Source organism: Rhineura floridana, chromosome 17 (assembly GCF_030035675.1).
Source record: "Rhineura floridana isolate rRhiFlo1 chromosome 17, rRhiFlo1.hap2, whole genome shotgun sequence".
NCBI classification, from domain to species: Eukaryota; Metazoa; Chordata; class Lepidosauria; order Squamata; family Rhineuridae; genus Rhineura; species Rhineura floridana.
The window spans coordinates 14493158-14520372 of NC_084496.1; the positions used below are offsets into that span (position 1 = coordinate 14493158).

The 27215-nt window shown below is 42.9% G+C and overlaps 1 protein-coding gene across 1 annotated transcript in view; it reads right to left on the minus strand.

Annotated features, from left to right (window-relative positions):
* Positions 1-27215, minus strand: part of DNAH3 (dynein axonemal heavy chain 3) — a 110994-nt gene that overhangs the window by 12727 nt on the left and 71052 nt on the right. Inside the window, exons 40-55 of the mRNA XM_061600426.1 lie at positions 25321-25450; positions 23925-24161; positions 23166-23269; positions 21491-21785; positions 20044-20223; positions 18275-18398; positions 16916-17072; positions 15088-15231; positions 12966-13632; positions 12587-12752; positions 11680-11896; positions 11144-11326; positions 9297-9495; positions 4954-7095; positions 3267-3486; positions 1472-1716 (exon numbers count right to left, since the gene is read on the minus strand). Coding sequence (XP_061456410.1) covers positions 1472-1716; positions 3267-3486; positions 4954-7095; positions 9297-9495; positions 11144-11326; positions 11680-11896; positions 12587-12752; positions 12966-13632; positions 15088-15231; positions 16916-17072; positions 18275-18398; positions 20044-20223; positions 21491-21785; positions 23166-23269; positions 23925-24161; positions 25321-25450 — 5410 coding nt within the window. The remainder of the gene's footprint in view (positions 1-1471; positions 1717-3266; positions 3487-4953; positions 7096-9296; positions 9496-11143; positions 11327-11679; positions 11897-12586; positions 12753-12965; positions 13633-15087; positions 15232-16915; positions 17073-18274; positions 18399-20043; positions 20224-21490; positions 21786-23165; positions 23270-23924; positions 24162-25320; positions 25451-27215) is intronic.

A 27215-nucleotide genomic window follows, 5' to 3' on the forward strand; every position in this document is an offset into this window, starting at 1 on the left:
TTTGGACTGTACCACATCATATTAAATATGGGAGCTCAGATGAATGAATGCACCTTTTTTAAAAAATAAAATAAAAAAGGAGGATCCTTCTACATAGAAAACTAGTATGTCTGAGAGAAAGTAAGACTTAGTTAAGAAGTGCAACATATATCAAATGATGATGTCACCAGGGTGGGGTTGTGGACAGAGGGCTGGATGAGGGAGCTGAAAATCCCCACTCAGGGATAAGGACGGGCGGATCTGTCCATTTTGGTCTCTCTCAATTTCTCATTCTTCCAATCTTAAGTTCAGCTCTCCACATTAGTTTGAGGACCGTTTTTTTAGGACTGGGGAGGGCAGCTATGAGAGAACTAGAAAAGGTCCTCAAATGCAAAGATGTATCACTGCACGCTAAAGTCAGGATCATTCAGACCATGGTATTCCCGATCTCTATGTATGGATGTGAAAGTTGGACAGTGAAAGAAGTGGATAAAAGAAAAAATAAATTCGTCAAAATGTGTTGCTGGAGGAGAGCTTTGCGCATACCACGGACTGCGAAAAAGACAAATAATTGGGTGTTAGAACAAATTCAGATCACTAGAAGCTAAAATGATGAAACTGAAGTCATCATACTTTGGACACATCATGAGAAGACATGATTCACTAGAAAAGACAATAATGCTGGGAAAAACAGAAGGGAGTAGAAAAAGAAGAAGGCCAAACAAGAGATGGGTTGATTCCATGAAGGAAGCCACAGACCTGAACTTAGAAGATCTGAACAGGGTGGTTCATGACAGATGCTACTGGAGGTCGCTGATTCATAGGGTTGCCATAACTTGTGATCAACTTGAAGGCACATATCAGCATCAACAACATACTTTTGCAAAGCACTTTTCCCTAATATAATGCATTTTTGTATGTTATTTCCTGAAATATATGCATTTTTATTGCCCTACTATATGCATTTTTGTACATATTATTTGGTTACAGAACTGAATTGCAAAATTTGGAGAAGTGAAGATTTCAAAGGATGGCTGTGTTTCGGTTCGCATATTGTTTTGGGAAATGTGGATGGGATAAATTTGGCTTTAAATGTGAACTGAATTGAATTTCTCCCCCGTTTCTACTCAAACATGATGCTCAGTGAGTAACCCTGGGCCAGTCCCTCTCTTTCAGACTAACCTACTCACAAAGTTGTGAGAATAAAAGGGGTCGCGCAGATAGTAGCGGCCACGTATAGTGCTTTCAGCTTGGAGGAAGGGTGGAATACATGCCATCCCAGAGCCTGCTGTAGCCTCCCGCCGCTCCCAGAACCATCGCCCATCAACTGCCCTGTGGGAAGGTTCACAGAAGAGAGAGAGATGTGAGTGAAGACCACATCAGAACCTGCTCCAGTGAGACTTTCCCTCTACTCCTCTCTGGAGCCATCTACCACCAAAAAATCCCACAAAACCATTGTTCTGGAAAAACAGCAGAATGCACCAATTCTTACCCAAAGGACCAAAGTTCCTTCTTTCTTGTACAAGAGCATGGAAAAAGCAAAGACCAAACAGCAACTTCTGCCATACTTCTTTCTTTTCACAACTGTTAAAGAACGTGAGGTCAGAAATTGGGTCGTTGAGGTAGGATCGAAGGAGATTCGCTCTCACTCCCTTAGGTGGCTCGTTGGTCATTTTTATGCCATTCTGGAGAATGCTAACAGGAAACTTCTCTGATGGATAACTCGTTAGCCACAATCTGATAAAGGGAGAGCAAAAATAAAAACTGGATGTTACCAATGTGTAGGTCAGGGGTAGCCAATGTGGCACTTCCAGATGTTTTGGATTACAACTCCCATCATCCCTATCAGCTATGCTGTCTGGTGCTGGTGGGAATTGTAGCGCACAACATCTGGAGGGCACCACATGGGCTACCCCTGGTACACATGTTTATTCCCATATTGGAATAATGGTTAAGTATTTTGTATGCACCTTAGTAACAAATGAATCAGAAGCCTGGTTGTCATTAAGGCCGTCAACCTGTGTACGGACTGTACCACATCAGATTAAAGATGGGAGCTCAGATGAATGAATGCGCCTCCATTAAAAAAAAGATCCTTCTAGATAGAAAACTACTTTGACCAGGAAAAGGTAAGACTATCACTGTCACAAAGCACCATCACAAACTCAAACTAGCCTTGTTGGGGGTGGTGTACGGACATGGTGCCTCTTTGCAACAAGGAGCACAGCTGCTACCACAAAAACACATGGCAGTGGCAGTAAGAAGGGGCAGAGGAGCTGTTATGGGGAAACTTTTGTGTCCCCCCCCAAACCACCATTGTCTGATAGAAAAAAAATTAAAAAATGTAATGGACCCTGAATCTGAGCCCCTGCACTCTCCTGAGGAAGACTCAGATGAGGAGGAGATGCAGACTGTCCCACTGAAGGGGGGGGACTTCAACCCCTTCTTAGATGCCTTTCCAGGCTGAGGATGAAGCTCTCTCACCATCCTCAACCTCTTGGGACAAGTCCCCAGTAGCATTTCATCTCTTCAGCGTCATAGAAGCCAGCGGTTGCAGAGCCAGACAAGGGCCCTTTAAAGAGGCCAGCCAGCTTCTCCGCAGAGGAAGGACCAACTTCTAAAGGAGAAAAAAAGGGAGAGAACCCAAAATGCTTGAAAAAAATGTTTATTTAACAAAAGCCCAACACGTTTCGGCCACTCAGTAGTTTGGCCTTCGTCAGGGGATGAACTGATCTAAAATATTCTTTTGTAGCAAATCTGCTCAAAATGATAAATGGTGGTCATTTTGGGTTTCCCCCCTTTTTTCTCCTTTTGCTTTTGGATGCTTGTCACCTGCTGTAGGACCAACTGCTGAACAGGACTTGCCAACCTTCACAAGGTTTCAGATGGCTTCACCTCTTTGCTGAGACAACATCCCTCCAGTAACCACAGTAAGGAAAGGACTGCAGCCCATGGAGATCATTGGGAGCTTCCCACAGTCCTGATACGGCTTGCCTGAATCTGGGTGTATATTGCCGAATCAAGCTGCATGATACTGAACCTGACCTTACCTGTGTGACTCTGCTCATTGTGACCTTACCTGCTGTGCCCTTACTAGAAGAGACTTTTACCTAACAGGCCCATATTTAAGAAAGCTGCTACTTCTCCTGTGAGCCCCAAGTGGAACAGATAAAAAAGGACATTCAGTGCAACCCTTTGTTGACTGGCAAACCGAGATCTCTGGAGCTCAGGAAATTAAGTTTTCTCTTGCATCCATGTAGAATTAGGAATAAATATTCAATTCTCGCCTGAATTTGACATGGGTATTCTCAGGCACGATGACTTCTTCGCAGATTTTTTCCAAAGCAGGCATCCAGCTGGTTGCAAGATGGCAGTTCTGTAAGACGACCCAAGTTCCACCCACAATAGCCTGATTAATCATCTTGGCTGCGATGGGGCCTTGCCCTTGCCCAAGCGAAATAGTCTGAATGCTTTCCATGCCAAGATCTTCAGCAAACTTCAGCAGGCCTAGTGTCAAATATTTAAATACATATACTTTTGATAAATGCATAAGGTTTTAGACCCAGAAACACTATTCAAGAAACCCAGACTGAATCTTTATAATTTAAGGGAGGGAATACAAGTGTTTTCTTGGGGACTTTCTGCCACACAATGCATAGCTAAATTGTGGAATTTGCTCCCATAAGATGTAGCTACAGCTACGAACTTGGATGTCTTTAAAAGAGGCCTAGACAAATTCAAGGAGGCTAAGGCTATCAATATACGCATGATACAATATACAAAACACACATGATGGCCACATTCTCCCTCCACTGTCGGAAGCAGTATGCCTTTGAATGCCAGTTGCTGGGAATCACAAGTGGGAAGAGCACTGTTGCACTCAGGTCCTGCTTGTGGGCTTCCCTTGGCTATCTGGTTAGCCACTGGAGGAAACAGGATGGTGGACAGCATGGCCTGATCCAGCAGGGCTCTTCTTATGCACCTACGGGCTTTAACAGTCATGTATTTCTATCTCAAATCTTCCTTTTTCTACTGTTTGCCGTGGGAATACACCACACATAGAAAGGAAGGAAATGATTTCACAAAAGGAAGAAGTGACAAGACTAGACAGTAATTCATGAGTTTTGTACAAAAAGACAGAAATCAGAAGTTTAAAAAAGAGTTTCTGTTCTGAAGATGGGCAATGTACAGAACTTGAGCTGCAGGTGGTGCTATATGCTAGAATCCTGAAAATGCCAGCTTTCATTTACATGCAGAGAGAGAGAGAGAGAGAGAGAGAGAGAGAGAGAGATTCTAGCCTTGGTTTGTTCCTGGCTTGAAGGAGCCCTGGCAGAGTGTCCTCTGGGGGGTTCCCTCATCTGTCAGACCTGGCAGGCCTCAAAAGGATGGCTAGATCCAACTGCCTGACACAGATCAGAGTGGAGAGCCATAAAAGGGATAGCCTGCAGCCTAGCACTTTGTCTCCTCTCTGTTTCCTAGGAACATACAAAGCTGCCTTATGCTGAGTCAGACTATTGGTCCATCAACTTTAGTATTGTCTACACTGACTGGCAGCAGCTCTCCAGGGTTTCAGGCAGGAGTCCCTCCCAACTCTACTTGGAAATGCTGAGAATTGAACCTGGGACCTTCTGCATGCAAAGCAGATGCTCTGCTATTAAGCTACAGCATATGCTGGAAAGAGGCACAGGGAGTGTGAGGGCCCTGGTGCAGAGGGGGTTAGTCCCACAGGAGAATCTGACTCAGGAATTGCCCAGTTTGGAGTCTTTGGCTCAAACTAAGTGTTGGAGTTCTGGATCTCCATGGCTTGCCCTGCTGGGGTCCTTCTGATCTAACTGTCCTTTCCTCCTCTGGGTCTGAGCAGCTGCTGCTTATGGGGTAACAACAGTTGCAACTTATAGCTTCATTCGGCTAAAAGGTATTCACATATCCTTATCCTGAACAAAACATTTCATTCTGTTGTTTAAGAAACCTCACCTGCCATGGGGTCAGCTCCTGGAGATAATACGAAAATCAGAGGTGCACAGCAATTAGAATCATTGTAACTTCCAACAAGATCAAATGTTGGAGGTTCAATATACGTCTTCCCCATGTTTTCTGAGATGAACTGCTGGGTGGCTGGGATAATTTTATCTGGTCTCAGACATCGGAGGATGACCATGCGATCAAGACCCGTGACCAGTTTCCACTCATCTGGAAACTCTTCTTCGTGAGGTTTGGCAGAGTCGTAAATCAGTTTCCACCGCAGGACGTTGGACTCAACGTGATCCATCAGCCCATGCAAGTTTTTCAGCCCTGATGCACGCACGATCTCAGCCCATGATTTGTCAGTCAGCCACTCTGAGGCAGGGTTGGGATACGGGTTCTCGAGAGCAACCCCTCCTGTCAGTAAGAAACGCCAGACTTCATCATCTATCTCATCCCTCCCTTTCATGATCCCTACAGTCAAAAGGAGGGAGAAAAGAAGCTTGTCCTTCTCAAACAGAGATCGGCAGACATTATTGTAGATGCTGACTGTGAAATGCTCGATTATGTTTTCAATTCTTTCATCCAAAACATCGCTCTTCCTGCTATTCGCAAGAGACTGCACATAGAGGTTAATAAACCATATCAAGGAGTATTGATACATTGGCTCAATATTAGCCAGATCAGAAATGCAGAAGAAAACTGTCGCTGAATGAACAGCCACAGGCTTGTATCCCATTCGGGTAGAATCTATTTCCATTTCAGTGATAGTAGCAATTTCTTGCTTTTCAGAGATTTCTTCAGACAACTCCTTGGAAGAAGAGAGGATTTTAATGGCTGTTTCATCTTCCAAGATATTTCCTTCCGACTTGGAAAGAACTTCCAGGATTTTGTCTTCAATCTCCTTCAGCTGCTTCTTGTTAGCTGCACTCTCGACAATCAGCTTGTTCTTCTTCTCTTCCAGCTCAGGTTTTTCCTTTGCAGCTACGATCCCAAGAAGCTGGTCTTGAAGCCCTAGAGGTGTGATCATGAAATTAAGCAGACAAACTTTCACAGCCACTTCAGGAAGATAATGAGGATTCCTTAAACGTGTTGTTATGTAAAGCCTGAAATCTCTTGAGTACTCAATAATATTCTCTCCCAATCTCATGTATTCCACACCTTGCTGTTTGAAAGTTGTCTTTAGCAACACGGGCTCCAAAAAAGCATCCAATTCCTCACCGATATTTTCAAGCAAGACTGGGGTCCCAAACTGGATAGCATTCTCCAATGACCTTACGTAGTTTGTGTCGGACAATTTGATGACAGAAAGCTTATTGCCCTTTTCCATGTTTTTAACCCACTTGTTGGCTTGCCCTTGAGGATCAATCATTAAAGCCCATCGCCTTGAGTTGGAAACAATGATGCCATTGTCAACAGAAAAGGAATCAACTGGCAATCCTGCAATCTGCCAGGCACGGATCTTAACTGGATCCCCTAAAGTGTTACTCAGGCTGAAATCAGTAGAGCATGGGACCTTCTCTTCTTTGCACAAGACCAGCCATTTCTTCTGACATTCAGTACGGTAATCGACGGTAAAGGCTCCCAGATAAGCCACTGTACCTGAAGACAGCAAGACATCCCCGGTAAGATCAGTGTAGCGGATTCCAAGCAAACGCGCTGCCTCCGTCCATCTCTCCTTCTCTCCTCCCAAGCCACTGATCAGCTTTTCAGCCCGAATCAGCTTCTGGGAACATATATTTATATTGGTCTCGAGTTCTTTCTTCCGGTTATTCATCTCTTCAAACTCATCATTCAAATCTTGGAGGCGGTCCATCACGTTCTTAAGTTCTGCCCGCTTTGTATTGAGCTTCTGCATTTGAATGTCGAGCAAACCTTCAGCCTCCCTGAGTCGTTCACGTTTGGGTGCAACCACCTTTGCGACGCGATCGTACACCTCCATGGCCCTCACCCATTTGCATAAGCCTTCACAGGCTGAAGACACATTTTTAATGACAGCCGGCTGGAAGTCTGGATGGTTGATAAACTTCTCTCTGATTCTCTTCATTACAGCTGGAGGAATATTATCTTTATCATAAGTCTTTAAGCCCTCAAGGAATTTCAGATCTCCTAGAACCTTTTTGGAACTACCCCAATAGTCTTCTATCATTTTACCTGCAATGTCACACAAATACACATATATGTGTTTAAAATGTTTTTTAAAAAATAGAAACATCTCATTTTACAATCAAAGAACGTGGAAGATTTCCCTGAAATGGTTTTTGAGCATCCAGAGAAGTCAAAGCACTGCTGCAGGGGTGAGACTGTGATGGGACCAACAGGGGCAAGCTTTTCCATCTGCTTTGCCCCCTCACCCCTGCTCTTACTGACATTTTTCTGGGGACTGTCCTTTACCAGGAAGATGAATGCCATTGGTTTTTAGCTGTTGTTGCTCTTTTAGAAATGCTAGGATTTTGTTAGCTTGATTTTTTGTAAATTGTATTGTTTTTATTTGTGTTTTTCCATTTGTGTGTAAGCTGCCTTGGGGGCCTTTTTGGCCAAAAGGCAGCCTAGAAAGAAACAAATGGGTTGAACATAAAATAACAAATGGGTAAAGTGATATCTGTTATTATTCATTGCTTTTATATCCCACCTTTTCTCCAAGGAGCTCAAATTGGCATACATGGTTTCCTCCCTCCTCATGTAATCTCTACAACAACCCTGTGAGGTACATTTGGCTGGGAGGCAGTGACTGGCCCAAGATCAACCAGGGAGCTTCATGGCTGAATGGGGACTCGAACCCTGGTCTTCCAGGTCCTAGTCCAACACTCTTAGCACTACACCTCACTGGATCTCAGTTATTTATTTATTTATTTAACAAGATATATATATACTGCTTGATTGTAAAAAAAACCCTCTAAGCGGTTTACAAAAAACATTAAAATTATCAATAAAAGTTAAAAACAAGTAATTTAAACATTTTTAAAACAATTAAAACAGCAACAGACTAAAAAGATTAAAACACGTTAACACCTTTTTGTCTGGATAGGTACGCCTAAACAAAAAAGTTTGAAGGAGATGTCGAAAAGAATACAGCAAAGGTGCCTGCCTGATGTCAATAGGCAGGGAGTTCCAAAGTGAAGATGCTGCCACAGCGAAAGTATGATTTCTTACAAGTGCAGAACAGGTATTATGTGGCACATGTAACAGTGCCTGTTCCACAGACTGAAGTGTTCAAGTGGGCATATATGGGGTAAGGTAGTCCTGCAAATAAATGGGTTCCAAGCTGTTAAGGGCTTTATATACCATTGGCAACACCTCAGCTTTGCCTGGTAACAAATCAGCAACCAGTGTAGATCCCTGAGCAAAGATGTTATACATTGACAGGGTCTCACTTCCGTCAGCAATCTGGCTGCAGCATTCTGCACTAACTGCAGTTTCTGAGTCAAGTGCAAGGGAAGCCCCAGATAGAGTGCATTGCAGTAATCCAGTCTTGAAGTCACCAATGCCTGAACAACTGTGACCAAGCTCTCCCGGTCCAGGAACGGTCATAGTTGTCCTAGCATGCGCAGCTGATAAAAGGCACTTCCAGCCACTGAGACTGCCCGGGCCTCCAGTGGCAGAGCTGGATCCAGAAACACCTCCAGACGGTGTACCTGCTCCTTCAGGGGGAGTGCAACCCCAGCCAGTTATATCTTGTAACGCTTGTTTATATGGTTGATTTTATTAGGTTAATTATCTTTACATCTATGGGTGGTATTCAATACTCGTCCTACTCAGAGTTGAAGTTAATGGACAAGATTAACAGGCTCATTCATTTCAATTGGTTTACTCTGATTAGGACTTAGTTGAATAATAGAATAGTAGAGTTGGAAGGGGCCTATAAGGCCATCAAGTCCAACCCCCTGCACAATGCAGGAATCCAAATCAAAGCATTCCTGACAGATGGCTCTCCAGCTGCCTCCTGAATGTCTCCAGTGTCAGAGAGCCCACTACCTCTCTAGGTAATTGATTCCATTGTCGAATGGCTCTAACAGTTAGGAAGTTTTTCCTGATGTCCAGTCGAAATCTGGCTTCCTGCAACTTGAGCCCATTATTCCATGTCCTGCACTCTGGGACGATCGAGAAGAGATCCCGGCCCTCCTCTATGTGACAACCTTTCATGTACTTGAAGAGTGCTATCGTATCTCCCCTCAGTCTTCTCTTCCCCAGGCTAAACATGCCCAGTTATTTCAGTCTCTCCTCATAGGGCTTTGTTTCCGTCCAATATCTATTTTATATGTATGTATATAAAATATTCAAAAGTGATATGATAACAGTATCAACAAAGGAGCATGTGATCCTCCCCCCTCCAAAAACTTGATATTTTTTTTTACCACTTCCACTTGGATCAGGCTTTCTTTCTGGTTTTATTCCTTTCATGACACAAATGCTCTCCATGACCAGCTTGACAGGCCCCGGTGGATTCTGCATGGATTTGACAAGGGAGATATCCGAAGGATTCAGGGTATCGAGAGCTGCAAGGGCAGCTTCTAGAGCTGGCATAGCCTCCGCAAGGTCCCCCTCACATTCTTCCTGCAATCACATCAAGCATAATCCCACCACACTGTCAGCACTCCACTGCACAGCTGAGCAAAATAGTAATTTGCAAGAATGGCCCTTTTCTTTCAAAGCCCTATTGGTGGCGCCATCGCTGGGTGCTGCCCGGTTGGCATTGACCTGTGACAGGGCCTTCTCGGTGGTGGTTCCCCTGTGAGCCGAATGTCCTCCCTGGTGAGGGATGTCTCTCTCCTGCTTTATTAACATTCAGGAGGAATTTTAAAACATACCTGTTCACCCAAGCATTTCATGGCTGAAATATACTGTTCCTGGCACCCTGTTGGCTTTGATGTCAGTGGGGCAGTGAAACTGCTCTGGGTTTTCTTTAAGGAGCTGTCCAAAGTTCAGATTAAAAACTGGAGCCAATTCACTGCCCCACTGACATTGGAGCCACCAACCTTCACAGGGTATGAGACTGCTTTTAAAGGCTTTCAGCAGTTCTTAATTAATTTAAATATGTTTTATTTAACTTTGTTGTTGTTGTTACTTTGTCACTTGCCACCCTGGACTCCTCTGGGAATGAACACATCCATGGAAGGGCAAATCATAGAAATCTTATACATGTCTATTCGGAAGTAACTCTCATTGAGTTCCATGGGGCTTACTCTCAAGTAAGTTGGCATAGCAGAGGTGGAAAACTTCAGGGCTGGGGACCAAATGCGGCCCTCTAGGCTTCTCTATATGGCCCTTGGAACTCACCCCAGTCCACATGTCCTTCCCTGCAAGCCACGCCTCTCACTAGTAATGGACAAGTCTGTCAATTTTCTCATTTTTCTCATTTTCCCAGCTTTAAAATCAGTTCTCCACATTTCCACAGCTATTTGTGATTTTGTTAAAAAAAAAAAAAAGTTCTCCCAAAAAATCATCAGCATTTTAGTGCAAATTTCTCCCAATGTATACTTTTTGATATTCACTTTTGACTAAATACAATTTTTGCAGACCATTTCCCCTAATATAAAGCACTCTTTTATGTTATTATCACTAAAAATGCATTTTATGCACACTTTTCCCCAATGTATGATTTTTTTTTTTAACACATTGTTTGGCTGGAGAACTAAGGAAAAGTGCAAATTTCGAAGGATCAGGTGTTTTTGAGTTTGTGTGTTGGTTCCAGACGTGTGAATTAGATTTTCATTAAAATGCAAACAAATCAAATTTCTCCCCCTCCCTACCCCTCTCTGACCCTCCTTCGCATGAGTGTTTTTGCCTGGTTGGAATGTGTCCTTGAATTCTGATAATGGCCCCTGCTTGCTTAGACGGAGAACAGAGAGGCTCTGTGTGTGTGTGTACAGAAACTAGCCTACCGTCCAAAGCTAAATTTGCATTCATTGCTCCACCCACTTTTGCTTCTGGCCCCACCCATCACTGGCAAGTGGCCCTTGGAAGGTTGCCCAGAAGATAATGCAGTCCTTAGGGTAAAAAAGATTCACCTTCCTTGAGGTATAGGATTGTAGCCTTAATGTCTTGTCTGGTTTGGCCCCGAGAATCAGGGAACCAATAAATAGGGCTGAAACAATACATAGCTGCTGTTTACCTCTTAATAAAAGATTTCTCATTTATTAAATTTCACTGTTGGAAGCATAAGCTCTGGCAGGGGCAGCCCCGTGACACACATTAAAATTACCTTAATTCCCTGTGCAATAGCTGCAGCTTGATTGGCTTCCTTCTCGTCTGCAGCCACCAGTTCCTTTTTGGCATCCACTTCAACTGTTTCTTTTTCTATATGGATCATCATTTTCTCCGTTTCTGCAGAGGTTTGAATCAGTTCGGGTTGAAGAGCTGTCAGCTCCTTTTGCATCACTGCAACCTAAAGAGGACACCAAGGAAGAGGGAACAACCAAGATATTGTCCAAGTAGGAATGGACAAATCTATCCTTTTGGTTTCTCTTAATTTCTCACTTTCCTAGTCTTCAGTTCGCCATGTTTCTGCATCAGTTTGCAATTTAAAAAAATCAGCAGCACTCTAGTGTGCATTTCTCCTAATATACACATTTTTGCAAAAATAATTCCTTAATATAATGCACTTGTGTATGTTATTTTCACCAACTGAAGATGGTAAAACTGTAGATAATGAAAACCATTACAAGTGTTTGCATTATTTTATCACTTAATGACAAAACAAGCTTGTAAGAATGTCAACCATTTCCAGTCCATACTTACTTGTGAAGCTGCAAAATCAAGCTTTTGAAGGCCCACAAGGTAACGATTTCTCATCATATCAACTTCTTGCCTTTTACTATTCAGTAATGTCTTAAAAGTCAGAATCAATTCCAGGTAAGATGTTGGTGTTACATAATTGTGTCTTAGAAGAGTGCTGTAATAGCTGACAGAGAGTTCTCTCACACTTTCTTGGAAATATTTGCACATGGACACAACCCTACAGGGAAAATACATGTTTTTATAGGCAGCTAATACAAACATTGAGGGAAACTGTGCATTATCCAGACACAGTGTATTGTGTAAGAGCCACAGATGATTTCTGGTCAACGTTTGGGTCAAGAGATGCTCTCTGGAAATTATTAGGGCCCATGCCAAAAATTATTTTGTGACATGCTAGTTAACCATATCAAAACAGCCACATGGTGATGGAGAGCAGTCAACAACCACTCTGCAAGCATTTAGAGCAACTACACTCTGGACTACTCTTTATGGCCTAAACTGCTATTTTAATGCCTTTGCTCTATTTTAATGCCTTTGTCAGAAATGGGTCCAGCTCCATATTAACCATAGACCATGATGGGGCAAACTAAGTTCAGTTAGGTCAGTAGGAAAGCACCAAAAGTGGAAGTACAAGCACCAAACCCTGTCCCAGTCAGAATGGTCAATGATCAGGAATGATGGGAATAGTAGTCCAACAACATCTGGAAGGCCACTTTTGAAGTAGACTCAAGTCAAGTCCACAAAAGATTGTGCCATAATAAATGTGTTAGTCTTTAAGGTGCCACAAGACCCTTTGTTGATTTTTGCTGCAACAGACTAACACGGCTACCCTTCTGGGACAACCTAGATACATTTGGTACATTAAAGAGATACAGAGAAGCAACTTTGTAGACATCCCATGACATACGATTTTCTGATTTCATCTTCCAGCTTCACGTCCTCCAAGAATTTATTCGCAACCATTTCCAAAGCATCCTTGGGCCATCTTTGGAACCAATCGATAGTGCAGCAATTGATCAGCGAAGGAAACATTCGTAAGCGATTCCGGAACGCATCTCCAATTGGACTCATTGCTGAAAAGGATACAATTATTTGGTTATAGCCAATGTTAGTCATACTCAGAGTAGATTCATTGAAATTAATGAACATGGATAAATGCAGTTCATGAATTTCAATGAGTCTACTCTGAATTAGTTGGAGATGATCCATTATTTCCCAAGCAAATCCAGTCAAACATTAGCAGAAAGAAAGCAGAATGGAAGAAAAGGAACATATTGTATCCATACCCAAAACTATATGTAGATTTTTCTTCAAGCGCTCAGTAAAATAGTTGTACATGGCTAGTGGAGTGGCTTCGATTCTCTTGCCTTCAGTTCTTGCCGCACCCTGCATTTTTTCAACAATGTCAGCCTTCTCATCTGCTGCGAAGATGTTAGGCACATCACCCGTGTTCAACAGCATGTTAATATCCTCTACAAAGGACTCGTCCTTTATCTGGTTATCACAAAACAAGAACACGGTGCTCTTGTTCGCCACTCCTGATTGCAGCATGACTTTCTTGATGTCCTCTCTCCAGTCATTGGTGGTGTAGAACTTTGTTATTTCAATCATGAAAAGCTCATAGGAGTTCATGAAAGTGCCCAGCTTAGTCGTGCTCTGCCGGCCACTTCCACCAATCCCCACCAGCAACAAATGGCCATTGTCCTGCTTCAGTACTCTGCATATCCTAGAGATGTGCTCAATGGCAAATTTAAACATCACCAAAGACATGGGTGCCTTGCTGATGTTGTTGAACTCTTCCAGATAGTATTCCATGACAGACGTCAGATTCTTCAAGTCTGTGATCTCATCATAGATTTTTGTATCGCTTGACGGCTTAAAGTAGTCTCCAAAGAAAAGGCTCCGGATGTTTTCATCGTTGATCTTTCCAGTACGTGACAAATGGCTTAGTACCTATGGAAGAGACCAAAGGATACCTAAAGTAATTTTGGCTCCCTCTGCTATCACCTCTCTGATATAAAACCATGTGTCACTGGTCCTGAGAGCACTGCACTGGCTATCAATGAGCTATCAGGCCCAATTCAAGGTGTTTGTACATACAAAGCCCAAAGCCCTAAATTATGTGGGACCAAAGTACCTAAAAGAACACTTTACCCAATATCAACAAATTTGGGCCCTACAACGGGTAGCAGAAGCCCTTTTAGTGATACCATTACTGGTGGTTCCCCATTTGTAGAATATCTTTCCTAGTGGGGGGTGTCCATCTCTCTCATTATTAATTTTAGGAAGAATCTAAAAACATTCCTGTTTACACAGGCATTTGGTGGCTGAAAGATCTGTGCCTGGCAATCTTGAAATTATTAGCTGTGAGAGTAGGTGATAGTTTTTTTTAGACATTCTTAACTGTTTTAAAGAAGTTTTTAACTGTTTTTTAAAAGAAGTTTTAAACATTTTTTTAGAAGTTTTAAATTGTTTTTAGACATTTTAATTGTATTCTGTTACTGATGTGTTTGCTGCCCTGAGTTCCTTCGGGAAGAAGGATAGGATATAAAATTAATAAATAATTATAGATGTGGGAAGAGTGAGGTTAATTTTTATTTATCATTTATTTATTAAGAACATAAAAAGTGTCCTGCTGGATTGACCAAAGGTCCATCTAGTCCCGTATCCGATTCTCACTGTGGCCATACAGGTGGCTCTTGAGAAGCCCGCAAGGAGTTTATGAGCACACTTGCCCTCTTCCCACTTATGATTCCCAGCAACCTATATTGTATCAGAGATAATACAGCCATCATGGCTAGTGGCTAGTAGCCACTAACAGCCTTATCCTCTATGAATGTGTTTAATCCTCCTTACAGCCATCCAAGATGATGGGCATCATTGCATCTTGTATAGCAAATTCCATAGTTTAACTATTTGCCTGTCCTGAATCTCCCACCATTCAGCTTTGGTGGAAGGCCCCAGGTTAGAGTATCATGAGTATCTCTATCCACTTTCTCCACACCATGCATAATTTATACACCTCTATCACGTCCCCCTTGCTTGTCTTATTTTCTAAACTAAAACATATAATTTATCAGTTATGATGTTATTTATTGATTGATCGGTTGATCAACGTAGCATCATTCCAAGGGACATTCTGGGTAAAGAAAAATGGCAGAAATCAGACCAACAGACCAGAGAAAAAGCAGTGAATGTTACTGGAGTTCCACCTCTGAAATTTCCCCCAACCCCAGAAAATTGCCAAAATTCCTCCTCCACTTTTGCACCCTAAAGAACTGGCATGTTTGGAGGTGGGCATTTCAGCCCAGCACAATAGAGATCTCATATTGCCATAAATATATGTCACTGTTTTCCCTGAATTCAAACTCTCTCTCTCTCTCTCTCTCTGCTTAAGGACCAGCTTACCTTATCAACGCTTTGTTTGAAGCAGTCAGAAGTTGTTTCTTTCACCATGTTAAAAAACACCTCCCTGTCTTCTGCATCTATTAACCGGTCATAGAAGACGCGATAAACTTCATGAATCCAAAGCCTTATCAGTTTCTCTCCATCCTATCAAAGAAAGGAGGAAACACAGAAAATATATTGTTGCTTGTTTGGAAACAGATATAAACATATTCACACTAGGGATGGAAAGATCTGTCAATTTCAGTTCTCTCAGTTTCTCATTGTGATAGAATCACAGAATCATAGAGTTGGAAGGGGCCTATAAGGTCATCGAGTCCAATCCCCTGCTTAGTGCAGGAATCCTACTTACAGCATATCTGACAGGGGGCTGTCCAGCAGCCCCTTGAATGCCTCCAGTGTTGGAGAGCCCACTGCCTCCCTAGGTCATTGGTTCCATGTAGAATAACAGAACAGTAGAGTCCATTCTACTATTTTAAAACCTTTGTAACAAAATTTAATAGTTATGAGTTCAGTACTAGGTCCTGAAGATTTTTCCAATCTTAAATTCAGTTTTCCACATTTCTGCACCAATTTGCAATTTAAAAAAAAAACCTCATGAAAATTCTCCAGCATTTTAGTGCAAATTTCTCCTAATAAACACATTTTTGTAGGCAGTGTTGACTAATGTACACATTTTTGCAAGCCATTTCTCCTAATATTATGCATTTTTGTTTGTTATTTTCATGCATGTATTCATTTTTATGTACACTTTCCCCTAACATGTGCCTTTTTGTAAACATTGGTCGGTGAACTGCATTGCAAAATTCAAATAAGTGCAAATTTCAAAGGATGACTGTGTTTCAGTTCTCATAGTGTTTTAGAAAGTGTGAATTTAATAATTCAGCTTGGAATGTGAACTGAATTGACATTCTCACCCATCCCTAATTCACACACGTACTAGGAACCTGATTTTTCTTGGCTGCTGGCAGGAGGAAGCGAACAAACAAGAATTTAATCAGTGAATCAGTTTCTAGAGCTTACTCCATATGCGCCCGCTTGACCATTTCAATCTGTGGAACTGGCATTGTTACAGATGCCATATAATACTCATTTCACACTTGTTATGAAACTGATCTTTTAGTGTGGCAGCACTAAAGCGTTCTCTTGGAAGAGGGACTGACAAACCACTCTGGAATGTAGCTCTGAGGGGAATAGGGGTCTCCTAACAAGTCTCAGTACGCTTCATAAACTACATTTCCCAGGGTTCTTTGTGAGAAGCCATGACTGCAAATGGGAAAAAAAGCAAATGTGGGAAAAGCCACCTGTCGGGTATGCTTTAACTTGGATTCCTGCATTGAACAGGGGGTTGGACTCAATGGCCTTACAGTCCCCTTCCAACTCTATGATTCTATGAGTCTATGAAATGTACAGAACTTTAGACTGGATCAGCTCTAGCCTTTGCAGAAGAAAAGGTTTGATCCCTACATGCAGATAATTTGAGCCACTTTTTCTATGGAAATTAGAGGGGAAAGTATAGCTGGAGATTCAGCAGCTGGGTGCATACTAGCCCTGAAACCAAGCTGCAGATCAGGAAATCTCTACGTCAAAACTCACCTCTAGCACAAATTCTCTTGATGGTCTTAGGTAAGCCACACTTGCTCAGCCTCAACGTCAACCCCCCCAATCTTCAATAAGATGATAAAATACCTAACTTACAAGGTTGTAATAATGATTGCAAGGTGACCGTGCATGTGAAGCGCTTAGAAACCAAAAGTGCAATATAAACACTTAGTATTATAGTGGTGCTAATGATGTGCCTGTTGTTGAAATAATAGCAAATGTAGCATACCTGCAAATGGGTATGAGGGCACAACAGCACTCCTCTGATCACCCGGGAGAAATCACGCAGGTTAAAGATGTAGTGAGATTTTGAAGGAGTCGGGAGGAAATTTTCCACAGCCATTTTGTAAATGTTCATGGTAGCATGGACCAGCATTTTGCCAAGCCTTTGAAAAGGAACAAAAATATTGAATGCAAACTTGAGCCTTTAATTCCACCCCCACACCCCACACCCCACACTTGTTCTCTCACTTTGACTGCCACAGGGAAGAGCTGTAGTCATAGCTAGGGATGAGCAAATCTGTCCATTTCAGCATCTTATTTTTCCAATCTTAAATCCAGTTCTCTACATTTCCACATCACACTGTGGTGTTTTTTTTTAGAGTCCTCATAAAAAATCATCATTTGTGGGCACATTCAGGCACATTTCTCCTAACACACATTTTTGCAAGAATTTTCCCTGATACAATGCATTTTTGCATGTTATTGCCACAAACATAGGCATTTTAATGAACACTTTACCCTGGTATTTATGAACACATTACTTGGCTGGAGCACTGCACTGCGCAATTTGGGAGAAGAGCAAATTCAGAAGGATGGCTGCATGTCGATTCACTTATTGTTTCGGAGAGGGTGAATTAGGTGGCTTCATCTTTAAATACAAAATGAAACCATCCCTCTTCACAGTTCAGTGGTAGGACCTATGCTTTACAGTGAGGGCTGGGAAAGACCTCTGCCTGAAACTAGGGAAGTGCTAGAATGCCAACCAGTTCAGCTTTGGTACCAAATTTCCCATTAATTCATTTTTTCTCTATTCTTGCAGATCGGATTTTTATGTAGCATTTTTCTGTGGATTTTTTTTTTATTTAAAAAGTCTGCCACTAAAATATTGATAGTAGGAACAATAATTTTGCTGATATTCCCTTTCAAAGTATTGATATTAATACCCATATTTTTGCAAGGGGAAAAACAGATTATTAACAACAGTATCTAGTGGACAAAGAATGAACTCAAATTGATACTGGCCTGTTAGGTTAACCAACACCAGCTAATGGATCCTATCTCTACCTGAAGCCCTGGAGAGCTGTTGCAAGTCAGTATAGACGTTGTTGAGTTAGATGGACAAATGGCAGCTTCCTATGTTGTTAGCCATGAAGAAACATTTAACATTCTTTTTATCAACCCCCTTATTCCAAAGCAGGGGTTGCTTAAGGTAAAATCCTACTGGCACTCAGATAACAAACTCACAACAGTATTATATAGCAACAGAAGTGGCAGTAGGAGATGGTGGCCAGAAGAGCTTGGAAAAAGTTGTGCTATCTTGAAGAAGGAACTCATGAGGCGTGCGCCTTGCAGAGGGGACACTTACCTTAAGAATGATGCCTCAAACCCTTTGCTGAAGTGCCAGTCAACAATGGAAGTGAAAATCTTGTTTAAAATCTCATCATCAAAAGCACTGATGGAAACAAGGTTCAAGTGTCGCGTGAAACGCCCTGTACGACACAAAGGAAGACAAGAATCAAGTTTCAATGCAGTTTGCCATTCTTTCTGAATGACCTTAGGTAGATCTTTTAATTTGCTGGTGAACATTGGACTATGGTCACATTCACACCGTACATTTAAAGCCTTCTCATACCAATTTAAATCATGGATTTCCCCCAAAGAATCCTGGGAAGTGTAGTTTGTTAAGAATGCTGAGAGTTTTTTAAGAGACCCTTCAACAGAGCTATAATTTTGAGGTGCATCCATTTTGCTTCCAAACTGATTGGCGCTCAACCACCTGAGTTTGAAATTGTTGGAAGTGGGGTAAGAGCAACTCCTGTTTTGTTCTTTTGTTTATGTTCCAGAAGGGAGATCAAGTTAAGGTCCTCCAGATGGCTAGGTTGACTACCTTTACCTGTGATGCTCTGACTGACTTCCTTCCGTCATTAGACTGATATGCTTAGGGAAGCTTACTTGCCTCTCCTCCTTCCGCCCTTTTCTTCTTCTCTTCTTCGACTGTCCGAGAGACAGGAGACATCTTTGTCTTTGCTCTCTCTCCTGAGCCATGAGGGCAACTCCCACATCTGGGCATTGCACCTCCAACTTAGTTAGAACTAGGTATGCCTTTCCTATCCACTATGTATTTCTATAAATAAAGTAGCTTTTCTTATTTTACTAAGTATTAAGTCTCAGGTGATCTACATGCAGGGTAAAAGCCTTCCACTTAGGTAAACACACACACTGGCACACACGCATTTCAGACCATTGACAATCTCTGCTACTATCTATACTAATTTACATAAGAAAGGTTTATGGCTGGCCCAGTAAGCGAAGTTGAATTGCAAGTTGTGCCTAAAAGCTAAAAAGGCTAAATACTGTGTGTGATTTACAAAGAGATTGAAAAAGGAGACTAGGCTAGACAAAGAAAAGCAGAACAAAAGATAGGAAACAATGGCTGGAGAATCAACACTTAAGACGAGCATCCCGAGGCTGGAGAAGGACAATCTTCAAATGACTGCACTCCTGGAAGTCTGGGCATTGCACCTCCAACTTAGTTAGTTAGTTAGGACTAAGTATGCCTTTCCTATCTACTATGTATTTCTATAAATAAAGTAGCTTTTCTTATTTTACTAAGTCTTAAGTCTCAGTTATCCTAATGCAGGGTAAAAGCCTGCCACTTAGGTAAATGCACACACTGGCACACGCGCATCTCAGACCGCTGAAGATCTCTGCTCATTTGTACAAATCTACATAACAGAAATTAGAGGGAAGAAGATGCTGCAGTGTATCCTCACCTTCTAATGAGGGCTCCTGTTCAGGTTTCCAGCCAGCCATGCCCTTCTTCAGGATACTATGAACAGGGTGGCCCACTCCTTCCTCCCAATTTTCCATTTTCCCCAACTTATGCTCAACATTCCCTGGCTAATGAGCATGTCCAGTTCTCATTACACAGCATTTTGGGTGTATTTTTCCACTTTCAGTATTTATTTTTTTACAAAAATTGTACTTCGGCAAAACTCAGGGTTCTCCCAAGCATCTTAATACCTCCCTGTTCTTTCTCAGTGGCCCTTCTTGGCTACAGTCCTGTTGGCACTCACCAGCTGAGTTCGCTGTTCGGAGTGATGAAATCCTATTGTATTTAAGCAAATGTCATACCTGTAATATCATTCCTTCCACCACCTGGTGGTCCCATTGCTGAAAGAAACAGAACATCAACAATATCGAGTCTTGATGTGTCTTTCTTGTCATACCAGTGGCCATGATCAATCCACTGTCTAAGGAGTTCTATAGGTGGCTGGGCTCCATACACCTCCTTGGCTGGCATGTTTAAATCATCTAGGAAGAATATTGATACAGTTGTTTTCATAAGACAAAGAACACCCTACCTTGTTTCCATTAGACAAGCAAGCAAACAAAAGATTGTCAGAGAGAGAACAGAAGCAAGCCAGAGATTTCCAGAAGTCCAGCATCTAACTAAACCAGCAGCTAGGATTGGGCAAATTTGACAATTTTGACTTCTCTCAGTTTCTCATTTTTTCAATTTTAAGCTGAGTCCTCCATATTTCCACATCAGTATGCAATTATTTTTTTAAAAAAAGGCCTTCTGAAAATTCGTCAGCATTCTTACTGCACATTTTTCCTAATACACACATTTTATATACAATTTTGCCTAATATGCACATTTTTGCAAAGCAATTTCTCCTAACATAATGCATTTTTGTTTGTTATTTGTATGGATTTTCCCAAGAGAATCCTGGGAAGTGTAGTTTGTTAAGAGTGCTATGCACACTTTAGCCCAGTACATGCATGTTTGTACATGTTGCTTCGCTGGAGAACTGCACTGCAAAATTCAGAGAAGTGCGAATTGCAAAGGATGGCTCTGTGTATTGTTCTGGAGAGTGTGAATTATGTATGTTTGCCTTTAAATGCAAACTAAATTGAAGTTCTCCACTCTTACCAGAAGCTCAGAATAACCGCGCTATTTCCATACACCATAAAACTCTTCTGTAATTTACTCTCCCAACTCTTTTAAGTTGGTGAACTCCCACCTTTAGATTCATGGTGTTCAACCCTTTCATCACTGATGAACCCCTATAATATGGTCTCTATAAAGTCCTGCAGAATCTGAACTCCTTCCTTTGCCACCTGACCAAAGTCAGTCAGTCAAAACAGGTAATCAAGCTGCAATCCCACATACACACTAAAGTCCCACTGAACTTTATGGGGCTTACATTTAAGTAGACATGCGCAGGATCATACAGCTAGCAATCTAAATGATTCCCAACATACATCCTGCCTATTTTGTGAGAATAAAATCAATCAAGATTTATATGGAACATTCAGCAGACAATCAGAAGAGCCCTTCTCAATCAAACTGCTTGCATTTTCACACCAAAGATGCTCTTCCCTGCAAAAAGCAGCACCCGGGGCTGATTTTTCAGCAGGAAAACAGCACATGGAGGAAAAAGTTAACTCACCGCCCCATGCCACACTTTTTCTATGTTCTGCATTTCTTTTTGTGAAAGGCATTAGGTTGTAGTTGGAAGAGCAGGCTTTTAAACCGCAGCGTGTCGTAATGAAAATGCATAAGGCACAATCTTACCCACAAACACAATGGCCTTCTTCCCTGCTGTGGGGCCAAAAAGCCCCTTTCTCCTCCTGTCCAGTTTTGACATAATAATATCCTGGGTCTGATTTGCTGTGGTTCTGGCAGAGAAATTGATGAAGTTGGGGGTGTACTTTGTCTTTGGAAGGTGGATCAGAAAGCTGTTGGTGATTGCTGATTTCCCTGTGCCGGTGGGTCCCACGAACAGCATTGGAACTTCATGCTCCACATATGTTTTTAGGAAAAAAGTCTGCCTGGCTGTTTCCATGGTTGGGACGATAAGCTCTGAGACCTGTTGTGAAGAGATTAGGTTGGGCAGGGGCGCAAGAGTAAAGAACACACCTTGCACAATCTCTACACCAGTTGGCTGTGACCCTCAAAGCCCCCAGATACCTTTATAACTGGAGATGCCAGGACGTGAGTCCTTTTGCACTATGAGACAATCCCCATCACCCATATACATCTCTTTTTTAATATCAGGGTCTGTCTGTTTTTTTCTCCTGAAGAGCTTGAAAACTGAACTCGGGCACTTCCATAAAAAAATGCACAATGGAAAGTCACTATAACATTCTAGATCCATGCTAAATTTCAAGAGATAAATCGGATGCCATCAGTATCCTCCTCCTTCTTAGAGGCTACCCACTCCCTGCCATTGTTGCCAGGCGCTGTTCTCCTCTGATCCATCGCTGCTGCCACCAGCTCGCTTGACAGGCAGAGCCAACGGGAGAGCAGGCAATGGTGGCTCCTCCTCTTCCTCACCACCGCTGTTGTTTGTATGCCCATCCCCTTTGGGTCGGAGCAAGAGGCAATGGTGACAATGGTGACAAGGGCACAGGAGGCTGGTCCATTTGGGCAAATGGGGGCCACTGCCCATCCAGCCTCAATCTGCCTTCAGGCAGACTCACTTGCCTACCTTCTTTCTTACAACCAATCCAGGGGGTGGCATATGCTGTCAGATTCCTCCTCCTTAGTCTCAGGCTGCAGACACTCTAGCTGCTTCGAAAGCAGTCAGACTGTTTTCTCTGGCCTTGGTTCAAAAAGCATTTGCCCATGGCTGCACACATCTCCCTTCCCCACTGCTTATCTCAGACCTTTTAAGACCACCCACAGCAAAGTGTTGAGGCAGTCGCTGTCTCTGTCCAACCTACAGCAAAGCATTGTCATTGGACACACCACAGAGTTCATCTACCAAACAGTTTTGATTTCTGTGTGAAGCTGGTTTCACAGAGAAATGCACTAGAGCTGCATTTCCCCAGGTTTTGGGGTAAAAGGGGGCAGAGTTCGATTAGCATAGTGTGTCTCCAACTTCAGAAAACAGAGCTGGAGATGCACTGAAGGCAGCACAACTGCAAGTGGGTCTCTGCCCTCAGTGTTGCCCCTTGTTGAACTCAGCAGGGAGGAGCATGGGGACAAAACTGGAATGAGTTGGCTCTGCCTGCCATGGGCTCTGACTCCACTTAGTGTTTGGGCTCCCTGCCCTCCACCTACCAGTCCCAATGGGCACCAGCCACCACTGGACAAGGGGAAGCAGGTCTAGGGGACGTACTGGTGAGCCCTCTGCTGGGGTATGGTCCTTGGCAAGTGCCTGACCATGCCGACCCTTGATACTGGCCCGGCCAATTGGATAAGAGCAGCCTGAGCAATTAGGAGGCATTAAATGTGGACGTTTTACCTTTGTGCCAGGAGAGATTGTTTGCTCTTCCTTCGTTATGTATTCTGTCCACATGTTCCACTGTCCACCGGCTTGCTTATGAAAATAAAAGTCGTACACACTCCCTGGTCGAGGAGGAAAAGACCATCAGGAAAGCTCACTTCAACACAGCACAACTGGCTTTAGATGTTATTTCAGATTATAATGTTTGGAGAGGTTTCTCTGCATGCTTTCTAGCCAAACAGAAATAATTCAAGTGTTCCAGAATCTTGACTATGGTAGGGTGGGGGCAGCAGGCAGAGCAGAAGCTCATCAAGAATTTCTATCTCCAATTGTGTGACAATAGTAACAACTTCCCCCCCCTTTCAAATTAGGCTGTTAATATGAAGAAAACTGGACAGCGGGGGGAATGCCCCAAAATGGATTCGTGTGTGAACTAGGGATGGAAAGATCTGTCAGTTTTGGTCCTCTCAGTTCTGGAACTGAAAACAAATCCCTTGGCTGAGAGATGCACTCACAGGTAGAGTTATTGGAGGATTCAGATTCACTCTGTGTTTGGCAGTGAATCTTATTTTGCCCAGATTTTGGCCCCAGGATCAGAACTAAGATATGATGATTAGTCCACACAATCTGTAAACCAATACACAAACAGGTCTGACAACCCAACAAAAATGCTGACAAGGTGGTTCGAGGGCCATCTTCTTCCTTTTTCAACACTTCATAGCATAAAAACTAAATCAATTTTAAAATCTGCATAAGGATATGTATGCATAAACTGACCTCTGTCTGGAAATATATTGTTTTTGGTTAGCTTCACACTTTTGGGACGTGGGTGTCTATCATCTATTCCCATCAAAAGTTCACGGTAAAAATGGTCAAATTTTTTCCTGCCCTCTGCATTGATGGTGCCACCAATGGTCCAAACCAAGGCAAAAAGGAACAGTCCCTGCAGCCACAGGGTGATCTGCTGGCTGGACATGGTCTCTGTCTCTTCTTCATTGGAACTCCTTATTTCATCTATAAAACAAAATTAATAAGAGTTGATAAAGACTGTTCCCAGATGAAAGCCATGGTCAAGAACTTGAGTAGGGATCAGAAGGCTCCTCGAGACAACCTGTTTATTGAGCATTGATCCTGATTTGTTTGCACAAATCTTACACAGTGGCTAGACTATACCCGGTCATTATTAAGCATATGTCCTGATTTGTTTGCAGGGAGGTTATATGATAATGAGAATTCATCCTGATTTGCTTGTATGGGGTTTATAAGTCTCTCTGTTAATCATTTGTTAATCCCCATCACTTTCTGAACCATAAAAAGACTGTTTTTCTTTCTAACTGGATTTGTGCCAGGGCAACAGAGTGCTTTAATCCACTTCAGTGGCACAAACTTAAATCTCTGGTATGTACTTGAATCCCAGTGACTAGAGATAATATAACCAGTGCAGCTGTGGCAAGCTGAGCAGGCCCTCGCCAGCTGGGGAGGACTAGCCTCAGAGGGAGGCAATGGTAAACCCCCTCTGAATACCGCTTAGCGTGGAAACCCTATTCATAGGGTTGCCATAAGTCGGGATCGACTTGAAGGCAGTCCATTTCCATTTTTTAGTTCTGACTGTAATTTGTTTTCAACTGTTTTTAATATTGTATTTTGTATTGTTGTAACCCACCCTGGGACCATCTGGTGAAGGATGGATAATAGATCTAATAATAATAAAGCTCACAGAACTCAGTGGGACTTCCTTCTGAGTAATCGTGTAAAGAGCCACACTGTTAATCTAATAGCTGGTAATTGATTAACTGGTGCAGCTCTGCTTAAAATGGATGGAATACTAGGGGGAAACCCGGATTTTTTTTTTCAGAATCGAGAAAGGGCAGATCATTTATTTATTTTTATTCAGGGCAAGCAAGAATGGGAAACATTTGTGGCCAAGACACACAACACCCAGACTGGAATGAAGACGTTTGGGAAACAATCCACCTCTAGTTACAAACACTTGTCAAGCTTCCCATTGGCTTCTTTGATTACATATACTGGTGTGCTTTGCAATTTAACCAGAACACAGCTCAACATAGGCTTGTTCAATGACACTTCCATACCTTTCCAGGACACAAATGAATAGGGACAACAAGAGTAGTTGTTCCGCTCACAGGGGTAGTTGGGCTCACAGGTTCCTTACCGAGCAAAGTCGTGAACAGTGTCATCATGGTATGGCTGAGATGGATGGGCGATGTCTGGACTATGACCCTGCAATGATGGCGAATGAATTCCAAACAAGGATGAAGTAGCCACATAAACAAGTCATCAATCTGCAAGTTGAAAAACAGTAAGTGGCTTTTAAATGCAGCAGAAGTTGTGTCATTATCACCAATGATAATAGTTTGCCAACAGCCAACATGCAGAATGCCTATGACATTCTTCTGCCTGAAGCAAAGAAGATGGCACCTCCCCAGTCCCATTCCATGTACAGAAGCCCATTGGGCTGGCAGCCGAATCTTACTTCAGCACCAGCAATAGGACAGCACCCTCTACTGCATCCAAGGGCAGCAGGCTCACTTAGAAGGTGCAGGGCAGGCTGCATGGCACACACCGCTTTGATCTCCAACATTTTGCTGGTGCTCCCTGCTCTCTCTAGGACCTGCTGCCTGAACTTGTTGCTTCACTCGGCCCAATACTGGGCCAGCCCTTCTAGTACAGGGGGTAGAGTAGCATAACAAAGCTAGAGTGACTATGTCTCCCTCAGTTACCTAGACAACAGCTCTTCCCTCACATGCACCCTCCCCAACCCTGTGTTTGTCATCTGAGGCACTTCTCTGTGCGCTCCACTCTGAGGGAGGTGCAGAGGGTGGCAACACAAGGATGAGGCCTTCTCAGTGGTGGCTCCCCTTTTGTGGAATGCTTTCTCCAGTGAGGCATGCTACCTGTTTTTAGCTAGCAGGCAATGTATATATATATATGAGCTCTTTTTTTAAAAAAAAGCAACTAATAAATATAATTGTAATAACTCTGTTGTGAATGGACCAGAAGCAGCGCAGCAGATGGGGATGTAACTCTAGCCTCTCAGCAGTGGTGTCTCTGATGCTTACCAGGAGGGGTGAGGTGGCGAGGAGTGCAGTTCAGGTGCCCCATCAGGAGTGCCAAGTTGACTTCACTGATGCACTTACACCAATGGAGGCTGGTGGCTCCAGTGTCAGTGGTTTTAGTCCAGACTTTCAAGGAGCTGTCCAAGGTGCTGTGGTGCCCCACTGATGTCAGAGCCACCACCTTCCATTGACCCACACTAATAATAATAATAATAAATTTAATTTTTGTGTCGCCTATCTGGCCAGAGCCACTCTAGGTGACGTACACATTAAAATTCAATAAAATACAATATAATACAAAATAGAATACAATGCAGTCAACACTAATGCAGCAGTATAAAATCATTTAGGGCAATCAATGAATAATTATAAAGCAATCACAGAAAAATTAGCCCACCCCAGAAATCCCGAAGGCCTGTCCAAAGAGCCAAGTTTTTAAGGCTCGGCGAAATGTATCCAGGGAAGGGGCATGGCGAAGATCGAACGGGAGGGAGTTCCAGAGAGTGGGGGCCGCCACTGAAAATGCCCTCTCTCTAGTCCCCACCAGCCTAGCTGTTTTCATTGGTGGGACTGAGAGAAGGCCCTGCGTGGCTGATCTGGTCGGGCGGCTTAATTTGTGGTACTGGAGGCGCTCCTTCAGGTAAACTGGGCCGAGACCGTATAGGGATTTAAAGGTTAACACCAACACCTTGAATTGGGCCCTCCAATGACCTCTCCACTGCCTCACCCCTCCACCTCCTGGTAAGTGGCAGTGACACCGCTACTGGGATGCTAGTGTTAGGGCCCCGCCCCACCAGCTGAGCTGCTTCTGGAATGGTCACTGACTGTATAGAAATTGTGGGTAAAGTGTAAGGTGTCATGTGTCTTACTATACAGAAGGCAGTCCTCTATATGAGAGGAGCTGTCCAGCCCAAGCCCAGTTGAAAGTTAAATATAACCCTAAGAACAGAGAGCGGGGATGCCCATCAACAGTTAGCACCTGGACAACAGA